The sequence below is a fragment of the Meleagris gallopavo genome, chromosome 2 (assembly GCF_905368555.1).
Source record: "Meleagris gallopavo chromosome 2, MGAL_WU_HG_1.1, whole genome shotgun sequence".
In the NCBI taxonomy this organism is placed as follows: Eukaryota; Metazoa; Chordata; class Aves; order Galliformes; family Phasianidae; genus Meleagris; species Meleagris gallopavo.
Genome location: NC_139405.1, coordinates 8,229,717 through 8,253,168, shown reverse-complemented (window position 1 = coordinate 8,253,168; position 23,452 = coordinate 8,229,717). Strand labels below are relative to the sequence as shown.

The 23,452-nt window shown below is 41.9% G+C and overlaps 1 protein-coding gene and 1 long non-coding RNA gene across 3 annotated transcripts; both read right to left on the bottom strand.

Moving 5' to 3' along the window:
• Positions 1-5,957: 5,957 nt before the first annotated feature.
• Positions 5,958-9,972, bottom strand: LOC146544859 (uncharacterized). The gene is made up of 3 exons (XR_014881749.1): positions 9,945-9,972; positions 8,792-8,921; positions 5,958-6,175 (listed from the first exon to the last, which is right to left on the bottom strand). It is a non-coding gene; the product is annotated as an uncharacterized LOC146544859 (long non-coding RNA).
• Positions 9,973-12,561: 2,589 nt separating this feature from the next.
• On the bottom strand, positions 12,562-17,628 carry TMEM17 (transmembrane protein 17). Of its 2 annotated transcripts, XM_010706512.2 has the most exons (5): positions 17,499-17,628; positions 16,943-17,155; positions 14,047-14,150; positions 13,680-13,793; positions 12,562-13,266 (listed from the first exon to the last, which is right to left on the bottom strand). In XM_010706512.2, exons 2-5 carry the CDS (start codon positions 17,043-17,045, stop codon positions 12,961-12,963), a joined length of 627 nt encoding a protein of 208 aa, XP_010704814.2. In that variant the 5' UTR covers positions 17,046-17,155; positions 17,499-17,628; the 3' UTR covers positions 12,562-12,960. The 2 variants fall into 2 exon arrangements, with proteins under 2 accessions (XP_010704814.2, XP_085074938.1); XM_085218812.1 differs by lacking the exon at positions 17,499-17,628 and having other exon boundaries at positions 12,562-13,045; positions 16,943-17,230.
• Positions 17,629-23,452: the final 5,824 nt, after the last annotated feature.

Genomic DNA, 23,452 nt, shown 5'->3' with positions numbered 1-23,452 from the left:
GATGCAGATCAGTCTTTCCTGCATTGAGCCCCTCTCCTTGGAACTCGTCCTGTACCAAACCAGGGCCCAGGCATGATCTGGCAGAGAATCTTCTCCCTTCTTCCCCTCTCAGCTCTGCTACAGTGCCCTTCAGGTTGGGTGTGCTCCTCCGTCTGCACTGTGGGGAAGCCCAGGGAGAAAACTTCCTTGTACATGGTCTCATTGTTTTGTCCAGCACAAGGTGGTTTCTGGTCATGTTCCTTGGCATTCTTGCTCAAGGGGAGGATGTGCCCCCTGCTTTTCTCTTTTGTTGTTGCATGTATCTGTGATATAGTGAATGCAAATTGTTCAAAAGAAAAATCTGGTCTAGGCTGTGCTATTCCCAGCCCTGTCTGTAGTAGCTGCATGGTTAATAAGCAGATTGCAAAGAGTTATGTTACTGCAGAGTGCAGCTGGGACTTCTGGCAGTTACATGAAATTATCATCGTGCTCTTAATGTCTCAGCCCTGCTCCAGCTGGGATGTATGTCCTTGGTGATACTGTGTTGCACCACAGCGGTCATAAACCTGTGGGCAGAGCTGGTGCTTCCTCCTAAGCTCACAGTGGGGCAGCATGAACCAGGGGCATGGGCAAGAATGAAGGCATGAGGATAGATGTCTGTGTGCTGCAAAAGGCACCTGCTCTGCCAAAATCTTCCTCATCTGCAGTGGAGTGAATTAATAGACAATAAAACGAGGCAAAAAGTAAATCTGCTGGGTCTGTAAATCTGAATTCTTGCATTGCAGGCTGGGATTGACTGGAAGCTATTCTGCTTCTGCCATCCAAAATGGATTTGTCATCTCTCTGTGCAGCACTGGGCTAGCTCACAGCCCTGGGCCATATGAAATGACACGCTCAGTGGATTTATGGGCTGTGAGGCACGATTTTTTTTGCAGTAGGAACCGTTCCCTCATGCATTATCAGTGATCTATTGCAGAGTGTGCAGAGGTTTGGGAGAGCCTGTGATTAACTTGGAAGCAGGGAGGTGTCCTGTGGGGAGCAATGGGGAATGTCAGCTGATTTTTTTCATTAAATAGAGTCACTGAGCCCTGGTTGAACTCATTCTTCCAAAACGCTTCAAGCTTTGAAGCAGGTAGGGGAAGGCCTCATCTGGCTGTAGAGCTCAGATCTGAATTGCAGGGCTGGGGGAGAAGACATGGAGGCATTTCCTGACGGGGCATCCTTTACCTTTTCCCCATCATCTGCCTGACCAGAAAAGCCAGCAAAAAGAGATCTGCTTGACCCTGCAGTGGCAATGACTGGCACCTCAGTGAAAGTGAGAAAAATAACAAGAAGCAATGTAAGAGGGCTGCTTGCTTGGAGGTACAGACTGAGCTGTGCATGGAAAGGTTCCAGCCCCCAACACCACAGGCTTCCAGTGCATCTCCTTTGCTTGCACTGCAGAAGGCAGAAATAAAAACAAAGGATGAAACCCAAGAGAAAAGGCAATATTGCTGTTTTTCAAAAATGCAGCCCACTGCGGGACTGGGAGGGTGATGGAAAGGTTTGGGGAGGCTCCTGGATGAAAAGCTTTAGGATTGGCATGACTTAAAGAGGAAAGAAACAACAGGCTGTGGGAGTGATAATATGCATCAAACTGGCTTCTCTCATGCTGCTGGAATGAGGGGATGAAAAGTAATCTGAAAAAGCAAACCTTAAACTCATAACAGAAATGCTCTTTTTCAATTGTGTGTAATGGGGCGGTGGAGCTCACTGGCAGCAGATGTAGCTGAGAGCAACTTCTGCGTGCCCCAATGGTTCTTAGCATGGACAGCGGACATAGAAAGCTTCCTGCTTCAGGCCACAGATCTCAGGATTTGGGAAGAGGATTCTTTACATAATAGAGCAAACCACAGGAGGCTGGTGGGGTCAACGCTGGCACCTACAGGAAGCAGGAAGGTGGCCAAATTACCAGAAAATGGAGGGAGGATGTTGCTTTATCTGCAGGAACATTACAGCTTTGCATCCGAAGCAGATTTGGAGCTGAGCTTTCCATGAAGCCACCACGTGGTTTGGGCTTGTCGATGGGTGGTGATGAAGGAGGAAGGCTGCAACATGCAGCTGAGAATCATCGTGCTACAATGTGTGGTGGATGTGCTGGGCATAGATACGTCTGCAGCAGCTTAAATTAACTAGGCAGCGTAGAGTAATGAAGCCTGCTCAGCTGCAAAAAGAGGGTGCCCTTCTGCTATATATCTAAAAACCTGTTCTCCTCTCTCCTGTGTCTTCATCAGCAAGAGATGCTCCCCACCTCACTCTGTAGCTATCACATTACAGCACACGAGAGTTTGATTTCTTCATTAGCACTGCTGCCACGTACCTGGTTATTACCTGCAGGTGTGTGTGTGCAAGCACAGGGTCTGCTGGGATGCAGTAGAGCAGCTTGCTTTGTGATGGTGAGGAGTGCTGTCTAAACAGTGAGATTTCCTGGAAGGAGGCAGTGCACACTGTGAGTTGGGATTGTTCCCGGAGCATCTTAACTTGTAAGTGATTAACTGTTAATTATTATGCTATAAATTATTTAATATATGAGTACTCTTCACAGCATCTATTGTACCCTATGACATCTGTGTGAAATACATGTAATTACTGATACAGAGATGAAATTATAGTTCTTCCACCAAATTCTTGCACAGCCACTGGTGCTGGGTGCTGCAGGCAGTGCAACCATGTGCCGCTTTGTCTCCACATCCAGTGGTCCTTCTGAGTTACTCCATAAGCTTCCACAGAGAGTTCAGGTGGAACACCTCCCCTACGAGGACAGGCTGTGAGAGCTGGAGCTGTGCAGCCTAGAGAAGAGAAGACTCTGGGGAGACCTGGGAGTGGCCTTTCAAAATCTAAAGGGGGGCTGTAAGAAGGAAAGGGACAGACTCTTCAGCAGGGTCTGTTGTGACAGGACAAGGGGAAATGGTTTCAAACTAAAAGAGGGGAGGATTTAGATTGGAAGTAGGGATGCTTTTTACAGTAAGGGTGGCGAGACACTGGCACAGGTCATCCAGAGATGTGGTAGATGCCCCATCCTTGGAGACATCCATGTCAGGCTGGATAGTGCTCTGAGCACCTGATGGAGCTGTGGGTGTCCCTGCTTGCTGCAGGAGTGTTGGACTAGATAGCCTTTAAAGGTCCCTTCCATCTCAAAAGATTTTACGATTCTCTGAAACGCTGCCCTACCAATGTGGCCCTATGAGCTGAACAACCTACACACTAAGCTCTTTGTAGCTGGATTAAAAAAAAAATCTCTTTCAAAACATCCTGGTTTTATCCCAATTTTGTTTTTAAATACTTCTGCTTTTTAAAGCTTTAATAGTTAAAGCCATAAGGAAGGGCACGTTCTCCTGGTAGGGTACTTGAGTTCAAGATGTTTCTCCTGTGACCTAACTTTGTTTACAGCCCTGAAGAGGGAGAGGAGGAGTCTCTTGACTGAGATCACCAAAATATTTGTGCTGGTATGTGTGTTTTAGATCTGCCCTTGAAATTATTCAAACTAATTGCAGCTTGAATTGCTGTGGGTATTTGAGATCTAATTTTCCCCCCAGTTCTTGCTGGCCTGGCTTGCAGTAATTTTCTGTGGACCTGTGTAATCCTGGGTTTGGATGTTTTTCAGCTGTTTTGGGGGGTATGTAGTGCTCTAGGTTTGCTTAGACGCAGAAGGGGAAGCAGGGATGGAGAACACAGCAGGAGAACATTTGCATGTTGCTGAATGCTTAATAAGTGCACCAGCTTAAACTTATTTAAGAGGTTTTCTAAAATATCGAGTCTAAATGCTTCTCTTAAGGGTTGGCTGCACATCTGAAGATATGTTGCAGTAAAAATGTGGTTCATAGTGTTAAGTATAGTGGGATTTTGGTCTCAGTTTCCACACTAAAACCACTTAATCGCTGTGACAGCGTGCACTGTTATTTGAAGACTTTGATGTTCAACTCGTGTACGTCCCCCAGCCCTTGCCCTGCAATGGGGCTGCAGCACAGTTTGCAATGTCACTAACTCTTAGTGCTCTGGAGACAATGCTAGTTTAGATTGGGGAAAAGACCTGACAGGGCTTCCAGGGTGCAACCTGGGAGCTTTAAAAGAGGTCAGATTGCATTTTCTGGGGGTGGTACTCAAAGCTTTTTAGAAATGGAAGATGCCAGCCTCCCACCTACACTGTGATAAACTAGAGAGTTTTGAAAAGGGCTTTTTGTTCTGTTTGCTAGTTGATGTGCTGCTTAAAGTCCAGGTCTATGTGCTCTTGATTTCTCCCAGCTGTAGAGGAGGAGAAAAATAATACCTTTCCTATCCTAACCAGCTGATGGTATGCTAAATTACACCCACGCACTCTGCCTCTCCCCATTGACTGGTCTGGATGCAGGCTGCTTTCCATTTTCAGAGGAATAAAGAAGCCTGGGATAGTGATTTCAGGTGACCCAGGAAGGCTCAGCAGCAATAAAACCCAGTCCACTGAAACTGAGTGCTTGCTCTCCCGTCACAGCTTCCTGATGCACTGTAAGGGATCAGGAAGCTATCAGCAAGGATAATGAGCCCCAGATAGTACAACAGGGATTTCTCACATTGCTAGCAAGAGAAAATGCTGGCCTGCCCCTCTGCTGGCAGAAAACAGGATTGAAGGTATTTCCAACAATTGTTTTTCTTCTGAACAGTTCCAGGCAACAGCATCTATGTAAGTGTACACTGCTAACAGCAAAGCCAATGCTTTGATTTTCATTAGTTTTCAAGGCATACTGATGCAGCAGCAGAAAAAAGGAGACCATAAGAATTGCTCAGAATACAGCTTTGAAAAGCGCTGTTCACATGTTTAACACATCAAAACCATACAGAACTGAGAGCAGGAGCAAACTAGATGTTAGATGGCCTGTGGGATATTAATGATATATATTAAATGGGTGCTAACCAACAGTGCTGTCACAGCAAAGCTGTGAGTGTTGGCACATTGCACCCAAGCTGAGACACCAAACCAGTTTTATGTGACTGTTCTGCAGATGAACAGCATAGGGTTTTCTGTAGGGCTGAACCCCATGTGCCTGGAAAAGTGTCTAATTCCCACATAACATGGGGAATGCTGTATAATGAATTGTTTTTTCATGTGGGATGGTGATCTGATGGCATACAATGGGAACTGTGGCATGTGGCAAGCAGGGCTGGCTCAAAGGTCTTCCAGTGTTTGGAGGAGAACAGTCCATTGGCCTTCAGACCCATGCTGACACTTATTTACCAGCTCAGAAGAGAAGTGTCTCCAAATGCTGTGCGATTTCTCTAAGCTTACTGACCCTCTAGCAATGAAGGGGAAATTATTTGTCATCTAATCACTTATTTAGGCGGGTGATGGGCAGAACTTTTACCTGACTGAGATGTTCAAAGGAGGGTGGCCTTTCTGCTCTGGTCATGATGCTCAGCTGTAAATCTGGCAGTTGCAGTGTCAGGCCGCTGGGAGAAGTCCACCTGATTTCTCACTCAGGTGGGATGGTGCACCTCCTCAGCTGCATGTGCTTGCTCTGGTTTTGCATTCATTTTGCAGTAGTAGCATGAAAGTAAGTTTGATGCAGAGGTCCTGCTCTAGCTCCTGTCACAGCTGGTGACCGTGCAGGGCTAGAATATTGGCAACTGGCTGCAAGCCAGCATTAAAACATTCAAGCTGCTGGCTGCCTGATTAACTGCCAGCAATAGAGCCTCAGCAGCCTACAACAGTGGCAGCTGGCCATACGGTGAAATTAAAAACACAAACAAACCCTTCCCTGGATCCCCATGAGAGTCCATCTTTTTGTCGGAGTTTTAATACCAGTTAATATTCTTATTGACAGGGCAACAGCATCAGTGTTTGCATGTGTGCCAAGGAGCCCCTCCAGTCCCAAAGCTGCCTTGTGCTGGGGAGTGGCTTTGGGATGAGAGCAATGTGCACTCTGCAAGGCGGGTGGGAACTTGCTGGCAAAAGAGCAAGTAAGAGCTGTCCTGCTGCTCCCTTGCCTTTCTGAACCAGCATCAGTCCTTTAGCAACATACAATTAAAAGCTATACTGAGAAACGTGAACATGGCCAAATGTGTTGCAGGTAATGTTTAGGACAAAATTATCCAGAACATTCTAAACAATCCTTTGCAGACTATTCCTCACTTATTTTTATTTCTCAAACTCCCCTTGTAACTGTGTATTTCATGCTTAGTGTTTCTGGAAAAAAAAAAAAAAAAAAAGTATATCAATATTCAATAACAAAGTAATCCAGAGCTCTCCTTTATTTAAGTCTTCAGTATCCTAAAACGATCTTAATGCAATAACTGAGGTTTTTATTGTGTCACATTTCATCATTGCTGACTGCAGCCAGCCTGGCTAATCCTTTTGCTGCTGCCTTATTGGTATTTTCATAATACACTGTTTTCCATTCTACTTTCATGACTTTTAGGACTTTTTATTCTTCCCTAGTTGGAAGAAATTTGCAGCTGCACTCTGTGCTTGTTCAGACTGACAGGTGATCGCACACAAAGACAGGGAGGTAGTTAAAATTGGGTAGAGAGCCTCTGCATAGGTGTTAAGGGATAAGCAAATAAAGTGGATGACATTGTGGGATTTGCTATAGGCCACCCAGCCAGGATGACAGCAACAAGCAATTATTCTCTAAGAAAGTAAGGGATATCTCTAGATCGGCTGCTCTTGTCCTTCTGGGTGACTTCAACCTGCTTTCCTGGGGCATAAATTACAACTGATTCTTTTCTCCTAAGAAAGAATGCCCAAAAGTATTGTTTTTAATTGTCAGTTCCTGCTACACACCCAGGAGCAGGGAGTCAAGACAATCATGATGATGTCGCTTCTTTGATTTTTTTAATAATTCCTATTACTAGACAAGAGTTCATTTGTGTATGTAGTTGAAATGCTCATTTCCTTGCTTTTATTCTTACTACAGTTCTGTGTATCTTGTGTAGAGGTAGAATTTTTTTCTGTTTGGAGATTATACACATACATGTTTTCTGGCACAATGGTAATTCAGTGGCTACTAGAATGAGACCTCTTATTTCTTTTGGTGTCATTAGTTTTTAAAAAAACTTGAAATCTGCGGGCAGGGTTGCCATCCACTAGATCAGGTACATGATCAGGTAGCTCTGGATCCCATCCAGCCTGGGCAGCTTGTGCTAGTGCCCCACCACCTTCCAAATTTCATCCTAGTATCTAATCTAAATCTCCAATCTTTTAGTTTAAAATTGTTCCCTCTTGTCCCATTGCTATCAGACCACATAAAAAGTCAGTTTCCCTCCTCCTCCTTATAAGCTCTCCTCCAGTACTGGCAGGCCACAATAAGGTAGTCTCTCCAGAGCCTTCACCTCTCCAGGCTGAACAAACAAAGCTCCCTCAACTTTTTTTTTTCTCCATAGGAGAGGTTCTTCAGCATTCTGATCATCATCTTGGCCTTTCTCTAGACCAACTCCAACAGCTCCATGTCTTTCTTGTGCTGGGAGCTCCAGACCTGGATGCAGTGCTCCAGATGGGGCCTCACAAAGGCTGAGCAGAGGGACACAATTCTCTCCCTTGCCCTTTGCCCTGTTGCTACCCCTCTGCTCATGCAGCCCAGGATACTGTTGTGCTTTCAGGCTGCAAGTTCATGTTGCTGGCTCATGTCCAGCTTTTCATCTACCGGAACCCCCAAGCCCTTCTCCACAGGACTTCTCGATGAATTCTTCTCCCAGTCTCTATGCATCTGGGATTGTCTTGACTTTGTCTGTGGCCTTGTTGAATCTCACTAGGTTCGCATGGGCCACTTTTCCAACTTGTCCAGGTCCCTCTGGATGGCATCCCTTCCTTCTATTGTATCCACTGCACCACTAAGCTTGGTGTCATTAGCAAACTTACTGAAGATATACTCAAACCCACTGTCTGTGTCTTTGATGAAGATGTTGAAGAGCACCAGTCCCAAGACTCACCCCTAGGGGACGTGACTCATGACCGACCTTCACTGGGATGTAGAGCTGTTGACCACAACCCTCTGGTTGTGACCATCCAACCAATTCTTAAACTGAATAGTCCACCCTTCAAAGCCATATTTTTTTTAATTTAGAGACAAGTAATCATTGCCAGGTGTCAAAATTGAGTAATGGTTCTTTTAGCTGTGACACAGTGACTGAGCATGCTTATTCCCATCACATGCCCTTCAACGTGGCAGACCACAGTGGTTCACCAGGCTAACCCCACTGCTCGTTCTTCAAACAGGAGATGGACCACATTGTCAGTCCGGAATGATCCGTATCAGTCACAAGCTGGAGTTTCCTCTTTAAGCAACTGAGTACTAGTAGTTGCATGGAAAAGGACAGGCTGTTCAAAGCTCCAGCCTACCACAGACTTTCTTGTTGTGAAGTTATATGAAATAAATTCCCCTGGTATTTGCAGTATGAGTGACTGGGTACGAGTATATCCAATGTTCTTTTCACCTTAATGAATTCAGCTTAGGGCGTGGCTTGAGTAAACTGAGACAGGGTAATTAAGCAAGGTTCAAACATTTTTGCTTGCATTTTTGATTTGGAAATAGCACGGCTGTACAAATGTGAATAGAGAAGGGTCTTTTCTATCCCTTAAAGAAAAACAGTGGCTTCTTTCATAGACTGCAGGAATCTCTTCCCTAGCACTGGATGCTCAAGGGAAGTCACTAATACTTCCTCAATCTACCTGGGAAGCCATAGGTTTTAGCACAGTCATTTTTGTAGCTGTCTGCCAGATTTGTTCTGCTTTTCTCTGTGGTTTCCCTGTTATGCTCATATTTCTTGGCTAGTATATGCTTCCCAAACGTGATATTTCTATTACCTTCAAATCTTGGATCATCTGAAGTAGAAGGTGTTTTTCATAACAAGCATAACTTGTATTTATTCAGTGAACATGGATTTGCTTCCTGTAAGCTCCTGCTTAGCTTGTGGAATAACGTTTCTCCTGAACCCTGTAAGATTTCAAGACAGTAATTCAGCACATTTGTTTCCTTTTAATACATTCTCTGCTCTTTCAGAGGCATTTAATATCAGTATATTCATTTTCCCCATGTTTCTTGAACCTATTTATTGTTAGATTTTTTTCTTGGCCTTATCAGTTGACCCTTATATAGTGATTTACCTGCCTCCTATAGAAGACCTCTTTATTGTTTTTATCTGCCATCTGATCTTTTCCTAGAGAAGCAAAATTTGTTTTTCAAAATAAATGATGTCTGAAGCCTTACCTAGCTATCAAATATTACTGTTGACTATCTTAACAGACTGAGTAATGGTGCCGATTCTACCAGCTTCATTAACTGTTTAAATTTAGATTAAAGCTAACTCCATTCTAGTTCATAAGAGACAATGGCAAGAGTGAAATGTATGATTAGAGTGAATTATAGAAAGGTCATTGCTGCATCCTTTCTTCTACAAACTGTCTGGTTTTATCAAATTTCCCTTATCTCAAGTCTGCCTTATCAGATCTGCCTAAGCAAGGTACATAAGTGAAGCTTCTTCCAAATTTAATTTCCCTTTCTCAGAAGTCCAGCCTACTATTTAAAAAAATAATAATAATCCTTTTACAATGTCCATTTCTGACAAGGAATACACGCTGACTCTCAGCAGCAATGCCCTTGAATGAAAATAATCCATCTTCAAATTGATCAGTAATCTAAAAATAGAATTTTAAGGCAATATGCTGGTACTTCATCTTTAGTTAAAGGAAGAATGTCAGTACAAATTTCCTTTCAAGCTGTCTGTTGACCTTTCCTAACAGTAAACTTGCTGAAGTAATATAAATGCAGGGTTTAGTTCTTCACAGATTTCTGCCATTCAAAGATCTCCCTAGCGAAGGGGAACATACTGATAGTTATTTAGATTATTAAAAAAACAATAGTGGCTCTCTGCGCAAATTGCAATGCGACAAAAAGGTGCTATTGTACAGCTTACTTTCAAAACTGTCTAGATGCTATTCAGCTTTATGATGAACTTACACTGCAGTTTCCAATGTTCTTAAGCTTTCTCCCTTTCATAGAGGAGAAAAAAAAAACACTGAAAACCTTTGCTTCCCAACGACCTGCTTTGCTGCATTTTAAATCCTCCCATTCTACTCATGAGTGCTTTGCACTACAAGATGGATACGTGCTTCCTATTATGGGCTAACAAAGCTCTTCATAGTTACCTGAGTAACTAAAAGAAGACTATGAAGGACTCTTAGCCTTCCTGCAACACCCCTTGGAAGTTCTCCTGTACTTGTCACTGCTTCCAGTTTGTTCTGGCAACTATTTCTAATCTTCATGAAGCTTTTTTATTTTTCTTTAAGACATAAATGCCATTATTGTTTCTGTGTTCCTGATGCATAGAAGTTCCTCCCTTTATATGCAGTGTGTAAGCACCTTCTGTAGAAGTTTTCTTTTTCTCCTCCTCATGTATGTCATTGTTTTTCAATATGTTTATTGGAAGTTTCTGAAACTTGCTTTTTTCATGTCTGAAATCTGGCTGTGCTACAAGTAACTAGTGTATTTTCTGCTTATATTAAGACTCACCAGTTCCTGTGAAATTTAGCACCTGAAGGGAAAGTTTCATTGCAAGTCCTCATTCACTACTTTGTCTTCCTGAGTGCTACTGTAATTTTCTTCTCCTGCCTCTGGGAAGTGGGAGTGGGAAATTCGTGGAAAAATTGCAGCTGTAGACTCAGAATGTGACTTTTCAGGTAGTGGCAGGCTGGCTTCATAATTGAATGTTTAAGCTGGTAATGGAATTTAAAAAAAAGACTACCAGGTTTGCTATGAAACCTGAGTGGTGACAGTGTGGAGGTCTTGGATTTATCAAGTATGTTGCTGAAGTTTTATATCCTGGACTGGTTTGTACCTTCAGCATTTCCAGGCAAATCTAACAGTTGGTCTGAATGCTGTTATCTGTGTCAGCACATCAATATTCTGTTTCTCTCTCCAGCAGAGGGGTGTGTATCCATTTATCTTTGGCTCCGGTAATCATCTTGCATGGCAGCTGATCTTCCAAGCCTATGGTTTCCTTATCACTAAAAGCAAGGATTTTGAATCCTTGCAGCCTTAGCCCTGGAGACCAGTTCCTTTTTGTCAATATTAGTAAACGGCTGAATTTTTTTCAGCCCTATCATGTTGTATGTGATGTATTTGGTGTCAAAAGCCTTCCCACTCATTACACTCTTACCTTAGAATAAATTTAAACTTCTTACGATGATACCGGAGAAAAAACAGAATGTGGCATTCTCTAGTGCAGGCAAGAGATTCGAATACTATAGGTGCATCACTCTGTCTCTTCAGATCTTAGTTTACTGCACGTAGGTGCACGTAAGGAAAAGATGCTGCTTTCTGGAAGGCACTGAAAACTAGCAGTGCTCAACTGTCCCGCTGTGCTGTTAATCTGTACTTCTGTAACACTCAGATATTCTTACTGGTGGAGCTGAGCTCCTTGGAGGTCTGCACTCTATCCTCTATAGAGAAAGGCAGTCTCTGGAGTCATTCCCATCGTACTGCATCAGGAGGAGACTGAATGTCTACAGAACACTAAGACATTTGAGTTACACTCTACAGTTATTGGGGAAAAATAAGCTCCAAGGTTTATGATACTTCTGTTTGGGCTGTTAGGATCTGTTATGTTGCTATCTGTTATTGTAATGGATCCTACAAGTTTCTCCTATACCTCATCAGCCCTGGCCTCAGTACTCTGCAGCAATGTAACTGATATGAAAATATGCACAAATATTCCCACTGCATCGGTTAGGAATGTCTTTACAAGGAGTTTCTAATGCTCTTTTTCTGCACAACAGCCAATTCTGCTGTTGGTAGAAGCATTTTGTTTAAAAACGAAGGGGTATGTGCCTTGATAGTATATAGTCTACAATAACAAAATAAGAAAAGGAAATTCAATAGAATGAGTTGTACGTTCACTCATGCATTGAAACAAAGAGTTCTGGCATAAAACAAAGTGCAACGCTTTCTTTTTTCACAAAGGTTCTATGAGCTTTAAGTATACTCTGCCTTTTTCACATCAGACTTCTTTACCTTTCTTCAAGCAATCTGGATGTTTGTGCCAGCTCTGAAAATTGCTTACTTTTGTCCTACTGAAAACTAAGGATTCAGATGAAAAATGTATTTTATTTTTCCCTCCTTGACAGAAAAAAATGAGCATTCAGTGATTACTGAAACTGAAGAAGATAGTCTAGACATCAATACAAATAGAAATGAGAGAACTGTGGCATATGTAGTGTCCTGTAAGAAACAGTCAGTGACATAAACCTATTTTTTAATGTCTATAATTTCACTACATCTGACTTATCGAATTTTCTGTCTGAGAAAACTGCACTGTTCATTTTGAATGGCTTGAGAGTTAAAACTCCAGCTAAGCCAAAGAGGAGAGTGCAGGAATTTTGAGCAAAAGAATACTTTCAAAACTCCACCCTAGTTTATTAATAAGGAATTCCTAGTGCTGGAATTATCTGGAGGACTGCCTCAAGCTGTAGTCTCTCATCACTGGCACACCTACTTTTTTTCTAGGCTTCAAGATTCTTGCTTGTTTTTGCTTAACTACATATCTACAGCATCTGGAAGAATAGACAAAAAACTGATGTAAATGCAAACATACAAAAAGGATTTATTGTAAACAAAATATGTCTGTGTGCAAACAGTTAGGAAAATAGATTTCTGTTCTTTAGAAATGGCATGTGACTTTTTAAAATGTAAAACCCACCAAACCTACCCTGTAGGTGCTTTACCCAGTAACAGTGTGCAAATTAATTGGTCCGCTCAGCAACTTACATCATTGGCTTTGATTTTTCTTGCAGAGTGGAGCTCAACTCTGAGGTTTAATGTTGGCACTTACGGTCTATTTCTTAATGTCTCTGAAGTAGAAATATAGATAATGATCCAAGAAAATGGAACAGAGTTGTAGCATCATAAGGCCTGCTTCTGTTAGTGTCTCAGGCACTAAATGCTTGATCCCCAGCACAAAGTTGTTGTATGAAGCTCCTCAGCATGGGCCCATAGTAGCCATGGGAAGTATATTTTCTTCTTTACTCGGGCCATAACGATGACGCACGGGGTGTTCCTCTAGCCTGTCAAATTCATTAAGGTGGAAGTGAGTTGCCAGTTTGTTTACCATTCTTTTCAGGGTGACAAAGGCTGCAATAACTTGGAAGATGAGGAAGAGGGCAAAGATGATATTAACTGATCTTTCCAATGGCTGAATTTTCAGACCTTCATTAAATAGCAAGAAGAGAATTACAGGTAACTGCAGAAGGAGAGTCAGGAGCCAAAACCCAGCCAGCTCAGGGACCTGTAACAGGGAGACATCACCATCTGAAAACCGGCAGTTAGAGATGAGGGGAAAAAAAACCAGGGGAACTAAAGTTTGTAGAGAAAACCATTTTTTAAAAATAAATCTTCCAAAAGCCAGAACATAATGTGAAATGGCAAAATGAGATGGTTTTATCTTTCCATATAATGTGTTTTTAACAGAAATTGTATCTTAAAAAAACAGTTTTAAGGAGTGACAGTGGTCACCTCTGAGGGAGAAATCCACAAAAGTTAATGGAAGATGATGCCAAGGTAATAGAAGGTAAACGATATCACTCAGAAATAACCATCTAATCAACATAAATCTCTCAGATGAACTGGTAGATTGCTTTATTTATGCTCAATTGTAAAAAGCTCTCCTCTACAAATTAAAATGTACATATGGTAACTTACCTTCTCCTGCAGGTTGCCCATGTATCCCAGGTAGAGTCGAATGACCTCTATTAGAGAAGTCAGGATCATGACTGTGACCAGGATGAATTTGTAGTAATCTGACAAGACTGGATACTAGAAGGAAGAAAAGAGTAAGAGCTTCTGCCATTCTTCTTCATAACATGAACACACTGTTAAATGAACACACTGTATGCTACTGTAAGTTGACAGTGCTATATCAGCTTTCAAATGTTCTTGAGACTCCAGTTTCAAAGATTCCCCCAAACAAACCTACTAAATTCTAACTCCAGTGAGCTCCATTTCTGTACTGGGGGGTTTTGATAAGAAAATTTACACTTACAAATCATTATTTTCCTTCAGGACTCACCTTCAGCTGGAGCATAACAACTGTGCTGAGCCACCAAAATGGGAAAAAGTAAACGCTGAAATAGAGGGACATCTGTAGTGGTAAACTGGAAAGTATTTCATTATCTGCAGATAAAGAGAAGTCTTTATCACTCCTAGTTTGTTCCATATCTTCCTTCAGTAACTGACAGAAAGTTTGTGCTCCTTCTTAGCTTCAAGGAGGGCATTAACACTTCTCAGTCAAATTAACTGTTAAAAGTATTTTTTTTAATCTATCTCATTTTAGGCTATATTATTTCCTACCATCTAATAAAACTTCCAGTTCACATGATACAGAATTTTTATCATAAATTCAAGTTGAGAGTCTGACTGTGGAGTAAGCCATGAAATATCAGATAGTCAATAACTTGACTGATAGGCTCAGCTCAAGTACTGCTGTATACTGATACTGCAGAAATAGGAAGTGCTAATTTTATTGTTGTTCTTAAGAGGATGGTCAGAGTTTAGATGAGTACATATTGGATTATCTTCATTTTGTAGATGACCTTCCTGAGCAGGGACTTAATACTAGATTCCAGGCATATAATGCCCATCTTATTTTCTGAGTCTTTAAATAAACACGGATAAAAGTAACATTGCAAGAAACCTGTAATTGTTTTAGATGTTGATTAAAGAATTTCATATATGTGTCAAGCTAAAACTCGTCCTTTAAAGAATGGTAAGAACAAAATATGTTGATACAATGAAGAAAACAGCAAACAGAATTTAAAGCAGAATTCAGTGTGTAGAATTTAATCATAGTTTTAAAAGATCAAACTGAAAACAAGGAAAAATTTTAAGGGCATTTCAATTCAATGGTTCATTTTTAACAAACCATTTATTGTCATATTAACTAATAAGTTTATATTACAACAAATTTACTTCAATTACCAACAGACCTACTTCTTACATTTTCCTCAAGTGAAGTCTGTGGGTATATCTTCACTTGGTACCATCTAAGCATGTTTAGAAAGTATTCACTGTGACCTGCTTTGTATTCAAGTCTTATTTCCCTGTCTGTCATGATGATATTCAATAGGACCTTAGTCCAACAGCCACGTTTTTCCTTCCAAACTCAGAACCACCCCTCTTCTGACACTGTCTTCTCTTTCTGTACCAATTATTTCCATACCTGTTTTTGTTCCATCTCAGCCTGGCATTCCTGTTTCCAGTTCAGACACATGCATCCAGGTACAATCTGTTCCAGAAGTCTTTATGCCAGATGCAGGAGCATTTATTCAGGGTAGTTACTAGACTAGATGGGAGGGGAGGAGTATTTGGGAATAGAACTGGGACAGACCTTAGGGACAGGGTGTGAGGGGCAGGTATTGATTAAACTGAAATAGAAAGTGCAAGAAAACCAGTATCTATTTTTAATGATCCCGTTTTTAAGCATCAACACTTTGCTACATCTACAAAGGAATGAAAATCTATAGGTACTTCAAAAACAATTTTACTGTCTGTCTAAATTTATTTCAGCTCTCCTAACAAATCAGTCTGTGGACTTGTGAGGACACTCAGATACAATTTTAAAAGATGTTGGACCAGGCTTTGAGCAACTGATCTAGCTGTTTGTTGTAGGAGAGTTGGACTAGATGACCTTTAAAGGTCCCTTCCAACTCCAAGGATGCTATGATTCTAGTTTCATCTTTCAAAAAAACAAGACCATCCAATCGCAAGTAATGTTGTTTCTTCTCTGTATATAATACGTTTTAAATGAAATTGCAATGCTTTGTAGCCATATTTAAAAAGAGAAAAGCCAAGAGTTCTAATTTAAATTGTGATGATGAAAATATTGAGGTACATTAAAGGTTGAATTGACCCAGCATTGGTATTTTTCATTTCTGCTCAAGTTTTAAAATTGTCTTTTGAATGAATGCATAGAAATACAAGCAAATTATAACTCATCTTAAGTTGAACTTGTGCTTACTTTCTAGAATAGCAAAAATACAGGGAAAGACTGTATTGCACTGGCAAATTTGATGCAACTCCCTAAACTATGTGAGTGTGAACTTTAGACTTGAATGCCTGACCTCAAAGAAATTCATGATACATTTGCCATTGCTTTCAATAAGCTGAGGCTTCTCATAAGAACTTCAACAAAGGAAGCCTGAAATGACTGAAAGAGCAGCTGTTCTAGGAGCCTAGAGAATGTTTCAGTGTTGTCTGATACACAAAATGAGGAACTGATATGTATGCTAGCAGTGTAGCTATGCTGGCACAACAACATAGTGAGTGCTCCTGTCTTGAAATGACTTTAATCACGCTGGAATGGATTTATCAGTTGAAATTCATGTTAACCTCCATGAGCATAACCTGCCTATGCAGACAGTTTATTTCTATGGCTCCCGTCACTGCAAAGGAATAAAACTGCAAAGAAATAAAACTGTGGGCTGTTTGCAGGTTTCCCTGGCAACAGGACTAAGGAAAAACTCTCATTTCTTATGGATATGGATTATGTCCGCAAGGATGGTCCTTTTAGACTTGGACGAGGGAGGAGAAAGCAGGTACGTTGCAATCTGAGTTTCTGCTACTTAAGTGCAGCTTATGGGTACAGCTCTTCAAGCACTGCAGTCCGTCCTCACTGTGTGGGCTGCTGAGCTCAAAGCAGCAACTTAGTTCTTCTATTTGCTCTTGGTGTTCTCTAAAACTACGTATGCTTTTAGTTCTGGTGGTCTGGCAGCCTAACGCCGGACTAACAAAGGACTTTACCCGTAATGCTTTATGCAAACGCACACGCTTTTAAACCACAGCGCGCCCCGCCCTGACGGCCGCCAGGTGACCGTTGGCGCCGCCATCTTGGCTCCTGGAAGGGCTCCGCTCCCCCGCCCCGGCTGCTCCCGCCGCCATTTTTGTTGCTGGCGGGCGGCCGCGCTTACCTGCGCGCTCGCTGGGGTACTGCGGGCCGGCGCGGCGGCTGTCGGTGAAAACGGTGCGGCTGAAGGAGCCCAGCCGACGCCGCAGGGGCTCGGGCAGCGACATGCCGCGGGCCGCTGTCGTCCTGGCGACGGGGCGGGGGCGCGCAGGCGCGGTGGAGACGTGGAGCTCCGCCAGAGTTGCCGAGGCGAAGCGCGGTGCGGGGCTGATTCCTTCTGGGGAGAAGCGATGCGGGCAGGGAATTAGGTTCCGCATCGCCAGAATGAAGGAGCAGCTCGGGCCCTGCACTACAAGGAGTGATAACAGCACTGGTTTCGCTGTGCCTAATGTGACGTGTCAGTTCCCATCTCCCAAATCCTCCCCATTTCCTCTCTCCATTCCCGAAATCGCATTTTGCTACTTTACCGGGTGATCGTTCTCGAGTATGACTTTCCAGACTCAATTACCTCTGAATAATTTAAAGCCTAGTTTAAATTTAATTTCTTTCTATCCCACTGGGAAAACTGCAGAAAGAGACGGCCGATAAAGTTCGAGTTCTGAGAAATCCATTTGGCTTACCAGCAGATGGACGGTGTGGTATGTGACTGCAGAGTTCTGCCAACAAATGTGGCAGCAGGAATCGGCACCAAGCCTTCCCCGCCGCCTTCCCCTCCAAACAAAAACCAACCAACCGGCCAAAAAACCAAAGCAAACCAACCTGAAGACCTTCAGAAGAGATGAGGAGGAAGTGATTTTCAAATAACGGCAACGGATTGGAAGGGAGAAGGTATTACAGATACCTCCTAATTTCAAGGGGTGCTGTGCATGTCCCATTATAGGCAGGGAAGGCAGCAAGCTTTACTGCATGAGTGCTCTTAACATAAATCTTAAGGTGCGGGTGAGGCATATTCCTATTTTGCAGGTTAAACAGGTGAGGTTTAATCTTGAGAAATGCTCTTTGAGGTTTCTGTTGCAACCCACAGAAAAGGGCACATCATTCAGCACATGTCCTGGATCCAAGGAGGCAGCTATTCAATGAAAAATATTCCTTACAAGCATCAAAACATAAGATAAAGGAGATGAGGTGCCTTTTGTTATGCAAGATTAGTCTGTGGAGCAGTGAGCACAGCTCAGCGGTGCTACCAGAGCTGCCTGTGAACTAGGTGGGTCAGGCAAAATATGAAAAAATAATTTAGTGAAAGTAATGAGTCTAAATGTATGTCCAGTTTTTTGGACCTGACTTTCTTTAACTTTGCAGCCTTTTGTTGTAGGCACAGTGATGGCAGTGCTTGCAATAGTTAGTCTGCTTTCAGGGGGGAGTAAGCAATATAACTGCAGTCACAGAGGTACGTGTAATTGTGTTCTAGCTGATGTGGACCCCAGAGCTCTGAGTTGTGAGGGCACTGGAGGTATGCCACTGTTCAGTGATAAAAATCTGGGAGTGGATGGCTGGCTAATTAGCTATCTACCTGGTAAATAATTGAAGAGCTTAAAAATGACTTTAATGTACCAGGAAACATTATGAAAACCAACATTAATGTTAGGTAGGCTTCTAAGCATTAACTGGGCAATCTGTATTTGTTGTCTTGCCAATTTCCAGTAGGTGCTAGGAATATACTTCCTGCCAGGCTCAACAACTGTAAGGGTGACTTTTGCACTGTCTTGCAAATCTCACCATAAAGGAATCAGCTACAGACAGTGGCAAGATGATGTATCTGTGTGATGTTTTCAGTGAGACTGCCTGAAACTTTGTTATGCTTCTGTTGCCTTTGTCCTGGTCTTGTTAACTCCCTTTAAATTAGGAGGATGCTGGTCACAGGTTCTCAGTTAACTGGACACAAGGAATAATTTATATGAATTAGAAGTATGGCTGTGTTAAGTGAGATCCTCAAGGAAGTCTCAGGGTTTTTTTGTTGTATAAGCTGATGGCCCGTTAAGGTTCAATCTTTAAGGATTTTCCTTTTAATTACTTTTTCAAAAATCAAGGGAAGAATTTTTCTAGGACTGCACAAGACCATTCCTTTCTAGTTGCCAGTGGCTTTGATCATGCACTCTGATGTTCTTACATTCCCCAATTCTAAAATTATGTATAGCATACACCCTACTAGCAGCTCTAGAGTGGTCAGTGGGACTTTGCAAGATTGGGTTCTGCTCTTTCAAAAACTGTGAAGCAATCCAGCTTAGAAGTCACTGAAGTGAAAAACTAAGTAGTCAGTCAAGGAAGGGTTGGTGGAATGTAGGCACCACAAGAGATGCATGGATTTGCCATGTGAACTCAATTCCAGACTCAAGGTGTGAATCTGTGATATTTGGCAGCCTTACATTTTCAGCAGATGGCCAAGCATCCAACGCATCCCTGTGAAATAAAATTGTGTGCATTTTCATTTTGTCTGTGCAGACGCTTAAAATATTCTGTGAAGATGGAATATACTCTTTGTTTTTACTAATTATGTGGGTTTTTTTGTTGTTTTTTTTTTGTTGTTGTTGTTGTTTTTTACACTAAAGCACACATTTTTTGCCCACTTTATGAACAGACTTCCAATTTTCTATAGGACAAGTTGGAGAGCACCTACTCAAGTTTAAAGCAAGAGAACATTAAAACTTCATGGATTAGAACACCCAGACAGGTCAGAGTTTCCTTGTAACATAAGGATATCAATGTGGGCCATAAGGAGTGGAAGGAGGAAAGAGGTTTAACTGTTAAGTGACTCTAACAGTTAGGATGACCATCTGCATAAATACATAAGTGACTAGTGTTTGTGATGAGACTGTTTTTGGCTTTTTCTTTCTTTGTGTCTATCCCTGTTAATGTTTAAGGTAGAAATAACTGGATTTCCAACTCTGTGCTTTAAAATAAGACCATAATTGCACAGCATATTACATGACCATTTTATTTCTCTCCACACATGCTAGCTATAAATAAAACAGAAATCTCTGAAAATCTGCCTGAAAGCTTTAAATTAGAGGAATATTGGATCTCTGTGTATCCACAGTAGTCCAACTAAGTTGGTAGACACTGGCTTGACTCCCAGACCGAAGCTCCTGGGGCTCTCTGGCAACAGCTCTAAGCCATAAACACCAGATGCAGTATATCTAATGAAATAAAATATCAGCAGTTTTTACAGTTGGCATTTCAGAAACAGAGTTCATTTAAATGGTGCCAATGGTTTATCTGTGTATCTGAATTGTAATCGTTGTATTTCTGAATTTGCTGATGTGGAATCTCAGAAATGCTGTTTTCCCTGGGATGCCTGTGCATCTGCCCTTCATGTAGTTGTAAGTGTGCAAGCAACAGAAATAACAACACTTCTTTGCCTGATCCTTAGTACCTGCACTGTGTTTTGGTAGAAATGCTGTAAAATGTAAAAAGTGCTGGTGGGTTAAGATATGAGCAAGTGAACAGAGCACAGGCTTGCTTTCTCCTCCTGTTCTCAGAGTGAAGTGACAGATTGTGAGTTTGAACAAATTACAGCTGCCACGAATGCATGTGTTTGAAAGGATCATGTTATGAGCTGTGACAGTGCCTGTCAGAGAAATTCCACAGCTGTGCTCCTGGCGTGCAGTACCTCGAGACAGTCTTTTCTCTGTGTCACTTGTCCCTGGTGTTTGTTTAACACCTACAGGGTATTTGTATCTGGTAAACAGTTATTGTTTCCGATGAGACCAGTTCTGATGCTCCTGTTTGAAACATTACATATTGCTGCTGTCATTCTGTGCATTAAATGTATCTCGGCTATTTCAGTCCTAAGCATAAAGATAATAAAGACATCAAAAACAACAACAAAAAGGCTATTTCTTGCACCCATGGATTGATGTCCTTCTTGTACTTGGCATTTAGATGGAACAGCTCCTCCGCTTGTTTTATTTTGTTGATTTGTAGTTTTGCCAAGTGCATTGCGAAAGTCTCAAGGCTAGCACTGCTATTAAACAAGTTTTACCATTTGTGTTGCAAAATTTGTACTTGAGATTTGTATGATACACAAGGAAACTACAGCAAGTGTGTGCATTTTGAGTTAGATTCTCACATCCGCAAAGATTCTTGATGAACACCTCCCTGTGAGGATGGGCTGAGAGCTGGACTGAGGGCTGTTCAGTCTGGAGAAGAGAAAGCTCTGGGGAGACCTGATAGTGGCCTTTCAGTGTCTGAAGAGGGGCTGTAAGAAAGAAGGGGACAAACTTTAGCACAGTCTGTGGTGATAGGAGAAGGTGAAATGATTTCAAACTAAAAGAGGGGAGACTTAGATTGGATATAAAGAAGATTTTTGCTAAGAGTGGTGAAGAACTGGCACAGGTTGCCCAGAGGGGTGGTGGATGCCCCATCTTGGAGACATTCAAGGTCAGGCTGGATGGAGCTCTGAGCTACCTGATCTAATTGTAGTTCTCCCTGTTCACTGCAGGGCAGTTGGATTAGATGGCCTTTACAGGTTCTTTCCAACGCAAAAGATTCTTTGATTCCATGAGTCTCTGCATGACCTGACTAATGCAGATGAGTCCATTCTTTTCCAGAAGTGGCTGAGGAATAGCCAGAGAACAGCGTGTTATAGCACTGCAAACAGGCTTCAAGTTTTGTTTTTCTCATCATGAGCTTTGTCAGCAAACTGGTTATCATCCTGTGCTTCCATCCTCTGCTTGGGGGATACATTCTGCTTCACTTACACCTGTGCACCTTAGCAGGACGCAAGACAATCAAACTTGAGACTTGTTCTTTCACATGAGAACTTGGTAAGGGCTCTCAGTTATTCTCAGCAAAGCATGTTTTGTTTGCTTCTTATTTGTGTGTATATGTTGGTTATATACACTGTTGTATCTCAGACTCAGCTGTGGCACCAGTTGCTGTTGTAGCGTGAATGATCGTTCTGAACTCTTCAACCAGCTATCTCTGAAATATTAAATTTCTGTTGTCATTTGAAGATGGGGTTTCTTATGTAACCAGAAGCTGTGAAGTGGTATTTAAGACTGGAGAAAGTCTAGAAAGATTTTTGCTCTTAAGATGGTGTTTAAAATCAAGGATTTTCTTTCCTGCATGCTGAGTTATTGACATTTGTAGTGGAGAAGGCAGGGTTGAAGGATCTAGCTAGCTTGCTTTCTTGACCTCTCTGTCCCTGAAATTCTTTATTACAGGACTCAGTTGAAAGCTTTTTTTTTTTTCTTCCCCTCAGACTTTGTCTACAAGATCTTGCCTGCCTACATGAAATACTGGGTTTATAACTGCAGCATTTATTACAACGGTATCTTAAAACATCAGACGCTGGTGCAGAAGCTCTAATTAGAAATGCACCAAGTGCTAAGAGATGGCTTGTGTTGTTCAACTGCAGCATCCACAATGAGAGTCACATTGAGCCTGTGTTTATACATGTCTAAATGACTAAAGGTATCAGTGAGAAAAGCTGTGAAGTGCCATAATGCTGTGATTTTATTTCTTCTGAGAATTTCTGCTTTCTTTCACTAAATTACTGTAGTTTAGCTGAGTAAGACCTCTGCTGAAGTGCTGTATACTTTGTATTATGGTGTGACATAATGCATTTTGCCAACATGGTCAGTCAGAAGTAATTAAAATGGAAAGTAGAAACCAACAGCCTCACTTTCTACATGGAGGCACTGAACTAGTTTTTCTCGCCTTTAAAAACGTTATGAATGTCCAGCAGGTCTTGCCTCTTGTAACTTGACGTATCTGTGACTTCTCTAAAATCCTCTTTGTAAATTGGCAAGCCCTGGAGAGGCAATTTCATTCTAGGCCAGGCCAACCCTGTCCAAACCACACTTTTCCAATGACAGTCACTACTCAAGCTGCCTGGACGCATCTATTCTGGTGCTCAACTGTCCATGTAATTACAAAATGAAGTACCAGTATCTAACCTAAGCCGCACTTTCCTCAATTTCTACTTCTCATCCTACCAAGTATAGACATGCCACTAATTCTTTCTCCAGCTACCTTCTGATTTCTGTATCATGTACTCCCCCAATTGCTCTTCTATAGATAAAACAAGTCTAGTTGAATGGATCTATGCTCCTTTATGCTAGATGTTTGTCGCAGTGGTCTGCCCTGATGTCACTGAGAGGAAACCAAATGGGTAGAGAGGACAAAAGATGTGGGTGATGAACATACTAGAAGTGTTTCAGTGCACACTGCAAACTGCCTGCTGCAGTATCAGAAAGCCCTCATTGATCACAACTAAAGGACATGTTCTTTCCTTGAACATTAAGTGTGGCAACCCACTCTACTAGGACTCGGGACTGATATTTCTGTCCTGCCCAGATTAACAGATGCCTTGAGAGGCATATAATTAACTTCATAAATACATATTATAAAATCATGGGCAGTGTTCTCACTGTAATGTATTTTCCCTGAAGGAAAATATGTCTGAGACAGAAATCAGCAAGAACTTGATGCCAAATGTGGAATGGAAAGGAATTCCTAAGGCTGGAGTCTGTCAGCAGTTCTTGGGTATGGTCTTTACTTTGAAAAATTAGTTGTGGAGTTACCTTTCTTCTTATCCTCTGATTTCTGAACTCTGTATCAGTTTCCTGAAACA